Source organism: Pleurodeles waltl, chromosome 1_1 (assembly GCF_031143425.1).
Source record: "Pleurodeles waltl isolate 20211129_DDA chromosome 1_1, aPleWal1.hap1.20221129, whole genome shotgun sequence".
Lineage (NCBI taxonomy): Eukaryota > Metazoa > Chordata > Amphibia > Caudata > Salamandridae > Pleurodeles > Pleurodeles waltl.
In genome coordinates this window covers 830,443,902-830,463,557 of record NC_090436.1, presented here as the reverse complement: position 1 = coordinate 830,463,557, position 19,656 = coordinate 830,443,902, and the positions used below count along the sequence as shown (strand labels likewise).

The following is a 19,656-nucleotide window of genomic DNA, read 5'->3' as shown; positions in this document are numbered from 1 at the left end:
TTTCACCACATTCCTGTGTGGGATCACTGCACCGCCACACATTTACTACCACCCAACGTTCTGCTCAGTCTCCCGATAAAAATAATACCTCACTTGTGTAGGTGGGCCATGTGCCTGTGACAGGGAAAAGCCACAAACATGTCAAAATTGAGGGGGAACCAAAGAGGGTCCAAGAGGGCAGTTTGAAAAAAAATGTTTTTAGGCCGACAAGTGGGGCAGAATTGTTGTTGGTATAGATGCATCAATGCTGGATAATAGGAATTTTGTGGATTCCTGCAGATTCCGGAAGGTTCCATCACAAAAATGTGGGGAAAATGTGTGATTTCAAGCAAAGTTGGAGGTTTGCAGGGCACTGTGGGTAAGAAAATGGTGCAGGGTGCATGAGAAGCACACCACCATGTACTCACTCAGATGTCTAGTTTTCAGATTTGTCTAGGACTCGTAGATTTTTCTACATGGCAGCATCCCAAAGTCCAAAAAGTGCAGCCCTCACATTTCAAGTAGGACAATTTTGAGAGTTAGACAAGCTCTCATGGCCCAAATGTAAAACCAAAACCAAAATAATCAAATGTCCTCTTGCTTGCCGTTGGGATAAGAACTTTTAGTGTGCGGGGCAGAGTTGAAAGACTGCCCCAAGGGGGGCAGAAATGGCCAACAGTAATGTGCCCCCATGGGGAGCGACCCTTGCCCCCAAACAAAACACACACACACCAATCCCTCGTGCCTATGTAAATCCCCCCCCCAGGGGAGCGACCCTTGCCTAAAGGGTTGCTCCCCATCTCTAAAAAGTAAAAAAATCCCTGGTGCCTAGTGGTTTCTGCTCCCCTTGGGGACAGATTGGCCTAAGAAAAAGAGGTCAATCTGCGTCCAAGGGGGGCATAAATGGCTGAAAATAAAATTGTCCCCCAGGGGAGCGACTCTTGCCTAAGGGGTCGCTCCCCATCTGTAAAAAAAATGTTTACAAAATCCCTGGTGCCTAGTTGTTTCTGCCCCCCTTGGAGGTGGATCAGCCTAATTAAAATAGGCCGATCTGCCCCAAATGGGGCAGAAGTGGCCTAAAATAGAGTTTCCCTCCAGGGGAGCGACCCTTGCCTAAGGGGCCTCTCCCCTTGCGTGAAACTGACGTAAAAAAATATCCTTTGCCTAAGGGGTTGTTCCCCACCTCTCAAAAAAACTTTTTTATTTATCCCTGGTGCCTAGTGGCTTCTGCCCCCCTGCGGGAAGATCAGCCTAATTAAAATAGGCCGATCTGCCCCCAGGGAGCAGAAAAGGCTTAATAAATAATTGCCCCCCAAGGGACTGACCCTAGCCAAAGGGGTCGCTCCCCTTCATTGTTTACATATACAAAACAAAAATCCCTGGTGTCTAGTGGGCATTTCTACAGCCTGATCGCTTCACTATTGAGCTGCAGAAATGCTCAGACAGACATGAAAGGAAAGGTTAGGCCTTTCCCTTTCTTTCATGTCCTCTGCCCGCCCCCACTCCCCGATCAGAAGAGAAATGCTTTGCATCCTTGATTCTTATTCTTATTCCTTGCATCTTTTATTCTTATTCTTATTCTTATTCTTATTCTTATTCTTATTCTTATTCTTATTCTTCAGCCTTCCCAGATGGGCTTCAGACCTCTACACAGCACAGAATCGGCTCTGATTGGAGTAAAAGAAGAGGTCAGGAAGCGCATTGATCAGGGATTGGTGTGAGCGATTATCCTTCTGGATCTCAGTGCTGCATTTGGCACTGTGGATCACAACATTCTACTTCGAAGAATAAGGGAGATTGGAGTTACAGGGAATGCACTGAGCTGGTTCTCCCCTTTTCTAGAGGCAAGATCATTTCAGGTGCTAGATCGATCTTTTTTCTCCAACTGCTTTAATAGCAGCTGAGGAGTGCCAGAAGGCTCTTCACTTATCCTTATTTTATTTAACATCTATATGTCGCCACTGGCAAAGATAGTGGAGCCATATGGTCTCTCTCTAGTTTCATATGCTGATGACACCCAGCTGGTGGTCTCATTTCGACTGAGTGGAACTCGTCTGTGCCGGCGCTCGCCCCCTGCCTACGGGCAGTGATCAAATGGAAGCCTGAATGTATACTGTTAGAAATGGGGTCTTTGGTTGACAGTCAGGTTACCCCCTGTTCAAGCAAGGACCCTCACTCTAGTTAGGATAAAAGAGAATCACCCTCAGCTAACCCCTGCTTACCCCCTTGGTAGCTTGGCAGAGCAGTAGGCTTAACCTCAGAGTGCTGGGCGTAAAGTATTTGTACCAACACACACAGTAACTTAATGAAAACACTACAAAATGGCACAACACCAGTTTAGAAAAATAGGAAATATTTATCTAGACAAAACAAGACCAAGACGACAAAAATCCAACATACACAAGTCAAGTTATGATTTTTAAAAGGTTTAAAATAAAAAGAGTCTTTAGGTAGTTGTAACAACACACTAGCGCTGCTAGCGTGTAAATGTACCTGGTTTGCGTCAAAAATAACCCCGCACGGGCGGTGTGCGTCGAAAATAACCCTGCACGGTTATACGCGTCGAAAACAACTGGGCACGGCGATGCGCGTCGAAAAAGCCAGCCACGCGACGGTCCGAAAGTCCCGCGGCGCAGGTTGCGATCTCTCAGCCTTCGTCAGCGATGCTGCGCGTCGTTTCTCCTGCTCCGGGCGTCGATTCTTCGGTCGCGTTTCCTGCGGCGTCGTTTCTCAGCTGCGGAACCGGCGTCGCGTCGTTTTCTCAGCCGCGATCGGATTCGCGTCGATCTTTTCTCCGCACGGCGCTCGGTGCGTGTATTTTTGTCCTTAGGCTGCCAGCCTCTCCTTTTAGGGTCCCAGGAACTGGAAGGGCACCACAGAGCAGAGTAGGGGTCTCTCCAGAGACTCCAGGTGCTGGCAGGAAGAAGTCTTTGCTATCCCTGAGACTTCAACAACAGGAGGCAAGCTCTACATCAAGCCCTTGGAGATTTCTTCTTCAAGATGGAAGGCACACAAAGTCCAGTCTTTGCCCTCTTACTCTGGCAGAAGCAGCACTGCAGGAAAGCTCCACAAAGCACAGTCACAGGCAGGGCAGCACTTGTTCCTCAGCGATCAGCTCTTCTCCAGGCAGAGGTTCCTCTTGATTCCAGAAGTGTTTCTAAAGTTTGTAAGTTTGGGTGCCCTTCTTATACCCATTTTAGTCTTTGAAGTCACCTTTCTTCAAAGGGGACTCACACCTTCTTGTGAAATCCTGCCTTGCCCAGGCAAGGCCTCAGACACACACCAGGGGGTTGGAGACAGCATTGTCAGAGGCAGGCACAGTCCTTTCAGATGAGAGTGACCACTCCACCCCTCCCTCCTAGCAGAGATGGCTAATCAGGAAATGCAGATCACACCCCAGCTCCCTTTGTGTCACTGTCTGGTGTGAGGTGAAAAACAACCCAACTGTCAAACTGACCCAGACAGGGAATCCACAAACAAGGCAGAGTCACAGAATGGTTTAAGCAAGAAAATGCTCACTTTCTAAAAGTGGCATTTTCAAACGCACAATCTCAAAATCAACTTTACTAAAAGATGTATTTTTAAATTGTGAGTTCAGGGATCCCAAACTCCACCTGTCCATCTACTCTCTAGGGGAATCTACACTTTAATCATATTTAAAGGTAGCCCCCATATTATCCTATGAGAGAGAGACAGACCTTGCAACAGTGAAAACGAAATTGGCAGTATTTCACTGTCAGGACATATAACCCACATTACTATATGTCCTACCTTATCCATACACTGCACCCTGCCCTTGGGGCTACCTAGGGCATACCTTAGGGGTGCCTTACATGTAAGGAAAGGGAAGGTTTAGGCCTGGCAAGTGGGTACACTTGCCAAGTCGAATTTACAGTGTAAAAATACACATACAGACACTGCAGTGGCAGGTCTGAGACATGATTACAGAGCTACTTATGTGGGTGGCACAACCAGTGCTGCAGGCCCACTAGTAGCATTTGATTTACAGGCCCTGGCACCTCTAGTGCACCTTACTAGGGACTTACTAGTAAATCAAATATGCCAATCATGGATAAACCACTTACATACAATTTGAACAGGAGAGCATATGCACTTTAGCACTGGTTAGCAGTGGTAAAGTGCTCAGAGTTGAAAAGCCAACAGCAACATGTCAGAAAAATATAGGAGGCAGGAGGCAAAAAAGTCTGGGGATGACCCTGCATAAGCAAAAGTCCAACACGACCCCCTACCAGCCTAAAGCCAGGGGAGAACAATCAATACCTTGATGTACTTCCCTGATTGGGGCGATAGAACAAGGACCCAGGCCCACAACAGCAGGGGCATGTTCCAGTTCTACGCCTTCCTGACTCCAGTTGGATCCCTCTGTCCATACTCTCAGGGCCCACTAAGCTAACCCATGGGGAACCCTTCTCCACATCTACAGACACCATCTGTGCAACACCTAACTTTACTTTGCTCACAGATGTTTTGCAATGGGCAGATAGTACCACCAGGGCCAACACAGTGGTGTTGCCCACTCCACCCCCGGGGTGTGACTCTCGTCCTCCCCCCCCCAGGGGCAACTCTGTCCACCAGGACAGCAAGCCACAGTGGCCCCAGACAACTGTCAGGGATGAGAGCCCGACCTCAGGCCTCTCTAACCACTGTGACTGTGGAGAGTGGGGGGTGGTAGCCCCAGGTGCCTGGCACCCTTTGACCACTCTCTCTTCCACCAGGTCAGGGATGACAACCTGACCCTGGTCCTCCCCTCTGGGGCTCTGTACCCTCCCTGCAGAAGCGGCACCCCCAGAGTCAAAAACTGTCAGGGTGCTTGTAGAAGCAGTCCTGCACAATTCTTCCATCAGTGCAGGGATGTTAACCTGCAACTGATCCTCCAACCTGGGGTCTGTACCTTCAGATTGGACCAGGGCCAGGGGTGAGGCTTCCCTCCCCCTGCCCTCTCTTCTGGGGTCCTGAACCACCCAACTAGGAGTGGCCCCCCCAGAAGACAACATGGTAGGGGCACTGTTAGCAGTAGCCCCTTCCTCCAGGTCAGGGGAGACACCCTTAACCTGGCCTCCCAATCCAGGGTCTGTACCCACAGACTGGATCACTGCCTGGCAACCCAGGACTTCCTGGGGGGCATACCTACCCCCTACCAGGTCAGAGTTTACCCTCTGAACCTGGTCATCCAACCTAGGGTCACCACCCTGCGGTTGAACCACTGCCTGGCACACCAGGACTTCCTTGGGAGCACACTTACCCCCCATCAGGTCAGAGTTTACCCCCTGAACCTGATCATTCAACCCAGAGTTACCACCCTGCGGTTGAACCATTGCCTGGCACACCAGGACTTCCAGGGGGGCACACTTACCCCCCTCAAGGGACACACTGTCCCGAAGGGCCACACAAGAGTCTGGCTGGCGCAGGTCTCCTGACCTCTGCCCATCTGACAGAGTCTGGATTCCCCCCAGCCCAGAAATGGTCTCACCAAGGTCATTCATGGGGGGCTCTGCTCTCAGAGCTGACCCCTGACCCTCCAGGTTCTCCACTGGGGTCCGCAACCCCCTCTCAACCCTCTGTCTGGACTTCTGCACCCCCTCACTAGGAGTGGTACTGCCAGACACCAGAACTGGTGGGACGCTGGCTACAGCCGCCCCCCCAAGTTCTCCTGACACTGTGGGGTCTCCCTCAACAGATGGCCCTATGGTACAGGCTAGGCTCCCCTCCTGGTGTTCCCGCAGGGAACCCTCCAGGACCTGGGACCGGATCTCGGGCACCTTGGGCCTCAACCCATCCCCATTCCCTCTCCTCTGAGACTGGACATGGGGTCCCTCACCCATCCCACTACACTGGGACCTACCTGGGACACTACAATCCTTCCCTACCTCACCTGGTTGGGAACTACCTAGACCACTCCTCTCAGGAGCACCCCCAAATGCCTCTTCAGACTCTCTGGTACTCACCCAGAAGTCTGCCTCCATTGTAAGCTCCCTGGGGTCAGAGAACTCACACTCCACCTGGTGTTGGCATAGCTCTGGAAAATAAGGACTAGACATATGCTCTCCAGCAATTACATCACTCAGCCCCTCACATGAATTAACCAAAGTACCCTTCACCCAACCACCCAGTGACTCTGCCTTGAAAAAGCACCCCACATCACCCTCCTGAGACTGGTGAGACAGTACCTGACTGTCCCTGACACTCAACCCACACTCTTCTGGGATGTCTTCACACTCCATAACCAGGACTTCTACCTGGGGGGAACCCCTCTCCCTGTCACTCTCACCTAGAGTCAGTAGAGTGTCCCTCCCACCAGTAGGAATATGACTCCCCATGCCAGTTCCCCAATCCACCTCAGGGACCCTGTGCATCACTGGAGCTACCTCATACCCCTGAACCTCCTGGCGTGTGTTAACTCCCTCCTTCAAGTAGGGCACCACCTCTCTGGGCATGTGCACTTCTGCAGCATCACTGGATATACAATTGTTGCTGTCACCATTCCAGCTGGACTCAGCCCTCATGACTTCCAGCTCTTTCAATTTAAGCTCGTAAGCATAAATCATTTTTTTAATCTCTAAGTTCCTCCTCCTTACTTCCAACTCTTCCCACTTGTCATACTCCCTTTGCATCCTCAACTTTTCTGCCTCCAACCGGCGAACCCTTTCTGCCTGTCTGTCCTGTAACTCTTCAGGAGTCAGACCCTTGGGTGACACCCTGCCATCCCTCCTGGGGACCCTCCCCCCAGGCGTAACAGGTTCCTCCACTACACCACTGTGTATCCTCTGCACTTCCCCCCCCATATTCTCCTCCTTTGTGTGCCTTCCAGCCTTCTTGATTGTCACCCAGGCCCTCTGTGCCTGTTGCAGCTCCCCCTCCCTGGTGGAGCTCTCAGTGGGACAGTCAAGATCTTTAAGGAACTGTTTCAATTGAGCAACTGAGTACTCCTTCAGTTTCTCCATTTCAAACACAGCTCCAGCTGTTGCATCTCCAGATTGAGACATGATGGTCACAAGTGCAAAGTTCCAAAAGGCAGAAAAAAATAATTTCCCAATGAAGTAAAAAGAATCAGTCAAGGGATCAGCAAAATCATGGAAGTAGAATAAAAAGAGTCCTTAAGAGAAAAATCAAAAGATCACCAAACAAGTAGTATGTGGTCACGTAGTGGTCTGAGATCAAAACAGTAGTGTACACTTAATTACTGTATGTCAAGCACAAATACAAGTCCAATCCCGACCGCTGGTCACCAATGTTAGAAATGGGGTCTTTGGTTGACAGTCAGGTTACCCCCTGTTCAAGCAAGGACCCTCACTCTAGTTAGGATAAAAGAGAATCACCCTCAGCTAACCCCTGCTTACCCCCTTGGTAGCTTGGCAGAGCAGTAGGCTTAACCTCAGAGTGCTGGGCGTAAAGTATTTGTACCAACACACACAGTAACTTAATGAAAACACTACAAAATGGCACAACACCAGTTTAGAAAAATAGGAAATATTTATCTAGACAAAACAAGACCAAGACGACAAAAATCCAACATACACAAGTCAAGTTATGATTTTTAAAAGGTTTAAAATAAAAAGAGTCTTTAGGTAGATGTAACAACACACTAGCGCTGCTAGCGTGTAAATGTACCTGGTTTGCGTCAAAAATAACCCCGCACGGGCGGTGTGCGTCGAAAATAACCCTGCACGGTTATACGCGTCGAAAACAACTGGGCACGGCGATGCGCGTCGAAAAAGCCAGCCACGCGACGGTCCGAAAGTCCCGCGGCGCAGGTTGCGATCTCTCAGCCTTCGTCAGCGATGCTGCGCGTCGTTTCTCCTGCTCCGGGCGTCGATTCTTCGGTCGCGTTTCCTGCGGCGTCGTTTCTCAGCTGCGGAACCGGCGTCGCGTCGTTTTCTCAGCCGCGATCGGATTCGCGTCGATCTTTTCTCCGCACGGCGCTCGGTGCGTGTATTTTTGTCCTTAGGCTGCCAGCCTCTCCTTTTAGGGTCCCAGGAACTGGAAGGGCACCACAGAGCAGAGTAGGGGTCTCTCCAGAGACTCCAGGTGCTGGCAGGAAGAAGTCTTTGCTATCCCTGAGACTTCAACAACAGGAGGCAAGCTCTACATCAAGCCCTTGGAGATTTCTTCTTCAAGATGGAAGGCACACAAAGTCCAGTCTTTGCCCTCTTACTCTGGCAGAAGCAGCACTGCAGGAAAGCTCCACAAAGCACAGTCACAGGCAGGGCAGCACTTGTTCCTCAGCGATCAGCTCTTCTCCAGGCAGAGGTTCCTCTTGATTCCAGAAGTGTTTCTAAAGTTTGTAAGTTTGGGTGCCCTTCTTATACCCATTTTAGTCTTTGAAGTCACCTCTCTTCAAAGGGGACTCACACCTTCTTGTGAAATCCTGCCTTGCCCAGGCAAGGCCTCAGACACACACCAGGGGGTTGGAGACAGCATTGTCAGAGGCAGGCACAGTCCTTTCAGATGAGAGTGACCACTCCACCCCTCCCTCCTAGCAGAGATGGCTAATCAGGAAATGCAGATCACACCCCAGCTCCCTTTGTGTCACTGTCTGGTGTGAGGTGAAAAACAACCCAACTGTCAAACTGACCCAGACAGGGAATCCACAAACAAGGCAGAGTCACAGAATGGTTTAAGCAAGAAAATGCTCACTTTCTAAAAGTGGCATTTTCAAACGCACAATCTCAAAATCAACTTTACTAAAAGATGTATTTTTAAATTGTGAGTTCAGGGATCCCAAACTCCACCTGTCCATCTACTCTCTAGGGGAATCTACACTTTAATCATATTTAAAGGTAGCCCCCATATTATCCTATGAGAGAGAGACAGACCTTGCAACAGTGAAAACGAAATTGGCAGTATTTCACTGTCAGGACATATAACCCACATTACTATATGTCCTACCTTATCCATACACTGCACCCTGCCCTTGGGGCTACCTAGGGCATACCTTAGGGGTGCCTTACATGTAAGGAAAGGGAAGGTTTAGGCCTGGCAAGTGGGTACACTTGCCAAGTCGAATTTACAGTGTAAAAATACACATACAGACACTGCAGTGGCAGGTCTGAGACATGATTACAGAGCTACTTATGTGGGTGGCACAACCAGTGCTGCAGGCCCACTAGTAGCATTTGATTTACAGGCCCTGGCACCTCTAGTGCACCTTACTAGGGACTTACTAGTAAATCAAATATGCCAATCATGGATAAACCACTTACATACAATTTGAACAGGAGAGCATATGCACTTTAGCACTGGTTAGCAGTGGTAAAGTGCTCAGAGTTGAAAAGCCAACAGCAACATGTCAGAAAAATATAGGAGGCAGGAGGCAAAAAAGTCTGGGGATGACCCTGCATAAGCAAAAGTCCAACATATACTTAAGCTAAATGGAGATAAGACAGAGGTCATGATCTTAGGCCATCATTACTGGCCGAATCTCATTTCCCCTGTGCTTCACTCGTTAGGGGATTCGCCCCCTCCCAAGGTCTACATCAAGAGTTTAGGAGTATGCCTTGACCCATGGTTGACCATGGATCAGCAGGCTAAGAAAATGTCCTCCACCTCCTTTGGTAAATTCAGACTCCTAACAAAGGTGTTTAAAATACTTCCACCTATTGGAAAGAGACTCAACATCCAGGCACTCATTATCTCCCGCCTAGATTCTGGTAATGCCTTGTACCTCGGTGCTCCGAAATATGTGAAAAAGAAACTACAGGTGGTGCAGATCACTGCTGCCCGCCTTCTCTTCGATATAGCCAGACATGAATCAGCCAAATCGGCTCTTTCTTCTCTGCATTGGCTCACAGTGCAACAACGAATAAAGTTTAAATCATTGTGTTTTAACCACAAACCACTTTATAACAAAGGCCCCCTGTCTTTGCGAACTCTTGCCTCTTTCCATAAGCCTGTTAGACATCTCAGGTCCTCTTCAGCGGCTCTAGCCTCAATCCCTTTAGTATAAAAGTCTAAATGGGGCAGAAGCTCTATGGCTTATCTTGGTGCCAAGTTGTGGAATTCTCTGCCCTTGGGCTTACGACAAACAAGCCACGAACTTTCCTTTCGTCGTCTACTTAAAACTTGGTTGTTTTAATTCCTGTCACTCAGTCTCTGTCTTGAAGACTTCCATTTAGCGGTGGGAGGCCTTTGGGTAGCCATGAGCTTTATAAGTTCTCCTAACATAACATAACAGATCGCAGAGCGATGGGGGCAGCTTCTGATGAGGTCAGCACGCGATCGCACGCTGACATCATCAGACGTCACTGGGTGGGGGGCAGGGGGGCCGGGGTGGAAGAGGAAGCATTTCCCCTTCCATCCCTGCCCTACCCGAGCGGTGCTGCCGAGGAAGTCACTCCTTCGTCCAAGACACCTAAGGGGTTAAACATGGCTCTCATAACAACATTACACTACACTCCCCTGGTATAAAATAAAATCTAAGGGCAAATAATGAGACCAGAGGGCAACAAACCGTTTGACAATCCCGACACGTTTTGCGTAGGCTTCCTCAAATTTTCATATCCTTGACATTCTCTCCCCCCATCCCTGCAATGTGGGGATCCAACTAGTCCTCCAATTTTGTAAAATTAAGTATCTAGCTACTGTTAGTGCAATTGTGATAAAATATTGTCCTACCTTACTAACTTTACAACTTTCCTTGGACACTCCAAATAGCACTAACCCGGCCTTGGGGACAATTGTAGCCCCCAATCCCTTATTTATAACTGAAAACAAGGCAGCACAAAAGTAAATCAATTTTGGGCACATAAAAATTACATGGAACCAGTTCCCGGTTTCATCCTGATGACAATGAAAGCATTGATCTTGAGCTTCAGGGGACATTCTATGCACAACATTCAGAGTGTACTAAGTCATTTATCATGAGAGAAAGGTCACCGTTTTAACATTTGCTTCTGTCAATGATTTCTCCCCAAGATCCGAAATGACCAGCAAATCATTCTCCATCAATCTGCATTTAATAGTCTTGTATATTCTATCAAGAAACCTAGGGACAATGTCCTGCTTTAATGTGTTATGGAGTTGCCTGTACCAATTGACCGCACCCGTAATCCTGGTCTTAATCAATGTGCGCATGACCTTATGTGGTTCTTGTCTTAGGTCGTATTAATTGGAAAGAAAGTGGGTTAGCTGGGGAAAACTCCACCTTATATTATCCCCTTGATCCCCACACCTCTGTTTCACCTCATCCCAGGTTAATAGCCTTCCTCTAATGGCAAATTCACCTACTCCTTCCAACCAAATGATGCCCAAAACCAAACCACTGCCTTGGAGAGTGAAGGGCCAAAATGATTACATTCTGAAATTTGTAGATAATTGAAGGCTGCTGATACCTGACATGTCTTGAATAAGGCCACTGACCTACTACCCCATTCCTGCAGTGTCTTATACCTGGTTTTCTTTGATAGCTCTAATAGGGCCATAATAGAGGGCCATAATAGTTTACTAAATTTAGAGGGATACCATTTGCCAGCACCTTAATTCAAAGCCACATGCCCCCGGGATCCCCAATCACCTCACTAACATCCCATTTGATACCATTCCCTGAATAAATTGCCACACCTCTAGCGACTAATCCCGCTGAGGCGAAATAAGAATATGAAAACTGCTGAGTGATGAAAATGTGGGGGTTATTGCACTTCACATGAGTTTACTGTAAAAAATAAAAATCACCTGCGGAGCCAGTGACGTTAACCATCCTATAAGACCCCCATATTTACGCTTATTAAGAATCCTGTTAACATTGCACAACATTATTCTTAAGCTAGGCATTGCATTTAGGCTATAAACTGCTGCTGCTGACCCCTTAACAACAGATAGTGGGCAACTAGGACAGCCATCTTTAAAGAGCTCAACTTTTCTTCTTTTCCCCACCACCGTGACACTGCGCCCTACTGCACCCAAGGCCCCAAACCACCTACATGGGGGGTACCCCCAAGCCCCCAGATATTCCTCTTGCTTAAATCAACACAGAAGAAGGAATGAGCGGCCCCCCACCCCTGATTTCAAGTGCCACTTAAGATTATCAAATCACATTGTGCACTCAGTATTTATTTGATAGTTTCTGAAGAAGTTTAGAGCCTCCCCAATATTGGACAAAAGATAAACCTGTCATTTTACCAGGTCTTTAAGTTTCAACTTTTTCTTAATTGATGCCTGGGCCTCCTGTGATTTAAATAATGGTATAATTTTGATGAACTCTTTCCGTTATCTCGGTTTCGATGCTGACATATCCGAAAAAATCTGGAACTGAAACTGGGGTGCTTCACTACTCAAGAAGCTTTTTTTCAATAGCCTTAGACAAGATATGCTCCTTCATTCTAAAATCAGTAAAATTCACTCATATAGTTTGAGGATACTTGGCGCTCGAAGGTCATTGAACTGGCACCCTCTGCGCCCTTGTGATAGTCAAGCCCCCTGTTAACTCTGGAATGGCTTTTCCAATCAGCGAGTCCACCCACTGAATCAGCTGCTGGCCTTCATACCCTTTTGGGATGCCTACAATTTGGAGATTCAAGCGCCTGTTATAGTTTTCTAAATCATTCTGCTTGTATTCCAAACTATTCTTGCTCTTTTCTAGCTGCAGAAGTTCTTCCTGTATTGTTGCCACTTTATCCTCTAGATCCTCTTTTAACCACCCCAGGAGTTGCGCTATGCCCTCTTCAATCTTCATCAACCTTTCATGAAGGGTGGTAATCTCATTTGCCTGCGAAGACTTGAGATCCCTTATTTCCGACAGAGTAATGTTGAGTAGGCTTTAAATATTCTGGTCGTTATCTTCAACCTGTTCCTGCTGATCACTATGTCTTCATACAGTGTCTGAAGAAGCTGCTGTACATGTGCTGCTCTAATCATTACATCCGAACCCAGGGTCTCCTGTGGCCCCTCATGCCGTTCTAACTGCTGTGCCGAAATTGTGCCTCTAACTTCAGCTGCCACTCGTGGTCCATCCAACAAAGTTTGTACATTAACTTGCATGTCTGGCTGCTCACTAGCATTAGCCAATAGCAGAGGGTCTACAACATGGATTAATTCGGTCCCTTCCTCTCGAGCTGTTGATGCTGCTGGTGCTACTACCCGACTCGTTTGAGAAAGCTTTAGGAACAAAGGATACTGTTTAGATATAGCAGGGCTCTGGATTGCTTCCCTACTTTCATCAGCTGCCATCTGCACAATGGTATCCATGCCATTGTTCATGAGTTCAAGCATGGGTGGAGTGGATCCAAAGTCCTTCACCTGAGGATCAGGCAGTCTCCCCAATTCCTCAGTGACCAGCGCCATCTCTGCCCCTTCGGCCCTTCGGCCACACGTCCCACCCAATCTTTTGTTATCTAAGAATGTCCTGGTCTTGGCCACTATCTCCATCTTTGATGAGGCGCTGTGGTTCCCTCTAACACCCTCTATCTTGACAGGAACTTTAGCCAAAGCCCCACAATGCTTCAACCTCTGAACAGGAGTGGAGTGTAAATTTGCAAAGCCATAGGCGCTCCTAGATTTGGGATGGTGCTTTCACATACTGACTGACGCCTTAAGGGGAGGCAGCTATAGGAAGAGTCCACCTCCCAGCACATTGACTTATACCACTTAGGTGATAAACCAGATATACTTTGCTTAAATGACGACTATGAACCCTGTAAGATCATTAGCCAAATGTTCTAAATCATAGTCCAGCACGAGAAGTCTGCAGGACACCAACTGCCCAAATGCTGTCTGGCTGCCTTCTTCTCGAGAGGTCAACTTGTTGCCACTTGATGCTGCTTTTTGATGTTGATATTGTTTATTGCACCAAACAGCCTACCTCCCTCCCCCCCCCCCCAAGCAGTAAGCACTGGCCTGCCCCAACTCCTTATGGCCGGCGACACTCACCCCTTGCCTGCGGAGGTATTATTGCACCACTCTCGTCTTCTTTTCTCTTGTTCCCGACAGGGCAATCAAGCAGCACAACGGGAATCCCAGAGCACGGGCCCCCACAGCACACAGATGCAGCTCGCTCCTTCATCCTCACTCCCTCTATACGCTGTGCTCCGTGCCCGCTTCAACCATGTCAAAGCTGACGGCCGCATCTTCTAGAAACCACCATAATCGTTTCTCCTAATGCTCATACATGGAGGTCGGCCATCATTCTGTTCCCGGGTGCCAGGACATACCATTCCGCATTGGCAGGTCTCTGACCTCTCTGCAGCTGTGCTTCTGGGGGAGGGGCGTAGGGCATAGGGCCAGGTGTATCATTAATTCCAATAGTGATTACGAAAGTGTGATTTTTTTGTGAATTAAGTAATCGCTATTGGAATCGCTATTGGAATGTATGAAACTCTAGGAGTTTCATATAGAGATTCGCAAGGATTCGCAAATGGACCTACCTCACTAATATTCATGAGGTAGGTCACAATTGGCGAACCATTGCAAATGGCCTCAATCACAGGGATGGTGGCCTGCTGGGCTCTGCAGACAAGCATGTCTGTGATTGCTTTTAAATAAAGCAATCTTTTTATTTATTTTTAATGCAGGTCGTTTTCCTTAAAGGAAAACTGGATGCGTTTAAAAAAGAAAAATGAAGTTTTCTTTTCATTTTTTAAGAGTAAGCGGTGGTCCATGGGACCACTGCCTGTTCTTAAAAAATGTTTTTGCATGCATTCACAAAGGGTAAGGGGTCCCTCAGGGACCCCTTCCCCTTCGCGAATGGGTTATCACCAATTTGAAATTGGTGTTAACTGCAATTCGGTATTAGCAAGGGACGCCCTTGACATGCCCCTTCCTGATATCAAATCGATATGTAATCGCACATCCAATTTGCGATTCGGTAATAAGTTACCAAATCGCAAATTAGACTTGATATATCCCAAAATGCATTTTTGCGATCGCAGACAGCCCGTTGACACATCTGGCCCATAATGCTCAATAGCAGAGCACGCGGGCTATGCCTGCCATCAGACGTACTTCTCTTACACCTATAATCTTGAAATCTTGATGAAGTTCACTAAGTTGCAAACTTAAAAAACAAATAAATAGGTTCAATTTCCCAGGTCAAATGGACTGTCAAATACAAGATTAAACATTGACCATCCATGATCAACTAAAATGAAACCATCTATTTTCAAAAACATTTTTGTGGGTAAATTCTCTCAAAAAATGTGCTTTTTGCTGGAATCATTTCTGAAGTTGGACTATGTTTGGAATCTTAGCAAAGTTTGCAAAATCTGCAACCAGTGGTAAATGTAAAGTTTCTCATTTTCGCCCCTCTTGAAGAAAACTTCCCCACGCATAATTAAAATAAGTTTCAGTAAGTGGGGCTGGCATACCATGCCCTTCTGGCTTTTTAGATACTTGCTGTGTCCACAAGCACCTTCATCAAAGACACCCGTACGTGCTGCTGTGACAGCTTCCCCATGAACAGACCTCAAGTGGGAGCAAGAGCAGAGAAACTAAAGCAGTTTTACTATTAATGCCAAAAAACAAACACAGGTTTGATTTATTTATATTCTGTGCAATGAAATACAATGACTCTCCGCTCTACATCATTTGACATGTATCCAAGATTATGTTTATTTCGTGTATGGTCTATTTAGAATCCGTTGTTTTTCATGTGTGCGATAGAGTGTGGGGGTATACAATTCTTCACAGGAGGGTAACCAAAAACTATGCATCTCAAAAATGTTAGGAAAGCTATCGATTGTTAAATATAAGGAAATAATATAATGTTTTTATAATTGGTATCACCGGTTTTAAGATGTTAATCGATTGACACTCGGTATGTGCAGATATGCACACAGTATGGAAATGAATTAAAAAAAGCATCTTTATTTTTAATGTTTAAAATTCAATTAAACAGTATAAAAACAATTTGTATTTTAAGCCCGCCTTCCCTAAACTAACTTGCATTATTTTCATTCATTCCGCACTCAATGTGTGTTCTTTTATAAAAAAAAAAAAGAAAAGAAAATGAGACACTTTCTCGTAATCCTTTACAGCAATTATCTAGCAGGAAGAGAACTATTAAGAGATTGTCCAACATATGAAGCACTAAAGCTTTATTAAATCTCCTCTCTGGTGTATAAACTACGTCGGCACTCCCGCAAGTAAATAGGCCTGTGCACCTTCATACTTACTAGTACACTTAAGCAGTCATTTTGCGCCACGGTAATGACCACTTCTTACCTCGAAGAGATACGGATATTTTTTCTCAAAAAATTCAAATAAGGCATGCAGTCACGCCTATTTAATTCTGTATGGTGGAAGTCCATTAAGCTTTTCAGATCAGATGAATAGTACCTGTGATTTACGTTGATGTTTGTTCGTCACTTTTTTTGAAGTTTTGATTTGAAGAGCAAGTGATCATTTGATTTCATTTTCTACATGTGGTTCTCACACTCTGGGTTTTCATCCCCTGTGTGCATACCAGGGCATTAAATTCTACAACACCAACTTGATTCAATCCATTTGAAGTATACTTAGTGGGTCTTAATACCTTTATAATTTGTATTGTGTGTCATGATGGCCTCAGGCCTAAACAAGTACGTTTTTTAGGTCGAGCGCGCAAGCGCCCTGACCTGTTGTAATCTATCTGTGAGCTTTTAACAACGCCCACTGCACACCCATCACTATCACAAATCCTTTGTTATCATTGGTAAATGCTTTACGTTTGTCCCTTCTTGGGTCAGTTTTATTACCGCCTTGGCCATCGACCCTGTTACATGGATAATTGCACGTCTGCCGATACGTTTGACTGAAAGCAAACTTCTTTTTCCTTTTGTGTCTCTCTTTCGCGCTCATGCTCATGGCTGCCACGGTGCTTTGAATTGACTCGCTTATTGCAACTGTTTTTTTCATTTTCAATTTATGTGGCAAGAAAAATCCAGTTAGGAATTTACAATGCTAATAGCTCTAACTTAAGCAAACGCGAAACCCATTGCAGTGCAACTGCTTGTTATCTTCTGTGGCTAATATCCTATACTGTTCACTATTTGATTCTATACCTGAAAAGGCAAAGTTGCAATATTGGGCACCAAAAGTAAGGACACCAATCTGGTTCCCAGTTTATATTCATCAGACATTGTATTAGCTGTGCTGTTTTGATCAAATTGGGCACACAACTACAACCATGTTGCTCTGTATATATGTCACTTGTGATGTGAATGTGGTTGAGCAAGCATCATTTCATATTGATGTTTCTATTGCTTCAGGGGCACTGCTCGCATAGCTCTTCTTAAGTACCCGTCTCTAATGGCAGTCTTGTGTCTCTAAAATTTCAGATAACAGTGTTCAGAATGGGATCAGAAGGACACCAGGATATTGATTTAGCCATTCTGACAGCTCTTCTGAAAGGTAATGCCATTTCTCTACAAGATTAATGTGTGGCCGCATTAAGTAGATTAGCGCTAGGTCTTTGATGTATGTGTCATGAAATGTGTTACAAAATGCACTGAGTCGAGGCAGTATGTCTTGTGGTTTTATAAGGCTGTATCTAATTTCTAATAGATTTAAATTGACTTAATTGACTCTCTGAGACAGTGTACGAGTTCAGTAGCTCTGACACAGTTTATGCGAAGGATAACAGCAAGCTCACTATTGACACTCACTAAATCTTTCCATGTATTTCTCTTCTTGTTACACACTCCATACATTGGTTACTGCATGCAAGACATATATTTACATGCCCACATAATGAAATTGAAGGAAATAGAAGTGCTGCATAATTCCAACTTAGTGGAAAATGCTATCTAGGTATATTGATATTCTAAAGCTATACCCGTTTGGACATTGACAACATTATTACCTGAAAAATAAATTCAGCTCAAATATTCTAAAAATTCCAGTTTGTAACAAGCAACACAACCTATTACATCTAGGTACATTCCACTTCATTCCAAGTTCAAAAATGATCATGGGTTCTCCAATCACGTGGTAAAGAGATACAGCAAGGTACATTTCTGGGCAACTATGTCTTGCAAATTAACATGAATACTATGTTGTAATGAAATGTTATCTGATTAAGAAGCAATTATGGAGAAACTCTCTCTTTCAGTCTTGGTCTTTGTGCAGGTATTTAGGTTAACTGTCTACATTTTCCTTTCTCAGAACTATTGCTCATTATATTGCCGGACACTTCAGCACTGACCCTGTCACAGTAACTTTTGTGTTGGGCATCAGTTGAGTTACTGTGGTGGATTTAACACCACTGTTTGGAAAATCTGTTAATAAAAGACCTTTCCAAGCAATTACAGAGTCCTCGTCTGTTTAGCACTCCTATACCAAAGATTGCATGAGGGATGCCTGAAACATGTACAATGTCTATAAGACTGAGGTCTAAACAATTCATGCAAGGTTCAAGGTTAATTTGCTATCAGAAACATGTAGTTGGTAGTAATGCTGAATGTACATCAAACACCACTTCTATCAGAGAACCAGTGCCCAAATATTTTACCCCAGCAGCAAAAATATGTTTGTTACGATTTCTTGATCAGTCTTAATACTGCATGTTGGAATTTGGTTACTGGTTGAAGGGGGTGAACTCTACTCCAGCAGCCACCACAATTCTTGTCAGGGTTAAACACAAGAAAACTCCAAATTAACCTGAGCTCCACCCTCGGATAACTTGGCACAAAAGTAATCAGGTATAATTTAGAGACAATGTGTAAAGTATTTGTGCAGCACACAAATAAATAGTAAAAAAGTGAAAACACAACACAAGAACAATCTCACACCAATTTAGAAAATTAGAGTAAAATTGGTAATCTGGTTTTGTGACCACGACGGAGCATGGGTGACATCCAAGGAGCAGGCTAGTTCTGCTGAAAGAGTTACCTTCCAAAGTCCAGTGCAAAGAGTACCCTTTGTGATGGAGGGGGCTCTCAGGAGCAGGGAGTGCAGAGGCACCCGCTGCAAATCTCAAGGGGAGGGCCGGGTGGTGGGAGAGAGAGGGACAGGGGGAATAAAAAAATGATTTAAAAAACGTACCTGTTCCTGTCGCCGCCGCCTTCTTCTGCCTCGCTCCTCTGCTCTTCTTCTGGTGTCCCAGCATTCACTGGGACACCAGCACAGGCTCCCCTGCAATCCTGGTGCTCCTTTCATGCTAGAAGTGTCAGGATTGGTCTGAGTTGCTTGGACTGCGCTCAGGCACTGCCCTGGGGTCGGTGCAGTCTCTCCAGCCTGGCTGTTCAACACAGCCGGGTTGGAGAAACCTAAGTGCGCATGTGTGTTTGGGCGGCCTAAGACTGCCTGTCGAACACAAATGCACACTTAGGTGAACTCTCTCCTCCTCCCCCTACCCTCTCCCCACTCCCCGCTCCCATGGCCCAGCCCTGCCTCTCCATTCACATGCTGCTGGCTGAGCCAGCAGCTGAAAGATAAAATGATAAAGAAACATCAGTTTATTTTTCAGCTCCTGGCTTAGCCAGGGGGCAACGCTTCTTTGCCATTGCGAAGGAGTCGCCCCCTGAGGGAGAGTGTTGTGGATGGTTGTCGCTGTACTGCGTAGAGCAGGCCATGTGTCACAAATGATCATCGCTGTAGCATGAGGATCCTGCCAGGCATTGTGGACAGTCATTGCTGGATGTCCTGCACACGATGGTCGCCGTGTGCTGTTAATGCTGTAAAGCAAAGTGCAGATCTCAAGTTGCTTGTCATCATTGGTGTCTACTGTGATGCAAGGAGCTGGGTTCACCT

General features: G+C 46.2%; 1 protein-coding gene across 2 annotated transcripts in view; it reads left to right on the top strand.

The window, feature by feature from the left end:
- TRPM3 (transient receptor potential cation channel subfamily M member 3) overlaps positions 1-19,656 on the top strand; it is a 1,350,903-nt gene that overhangs the window by 887,231 nt on the left and 444,016 nt on the right. For both annotated transcript variants that reach the window (XM_069228883.1, XM_069228872.1), the window contains exon 9: positions 17,244-17,316. In XM_069228883.1, coding sequence (XP_069084984.1) covers positions 17,244-17,316 — 73 coding nt within the window. The remainder of the gene's footprint in view (positions 1-17,243; positions 17,317-19,656) is intronic.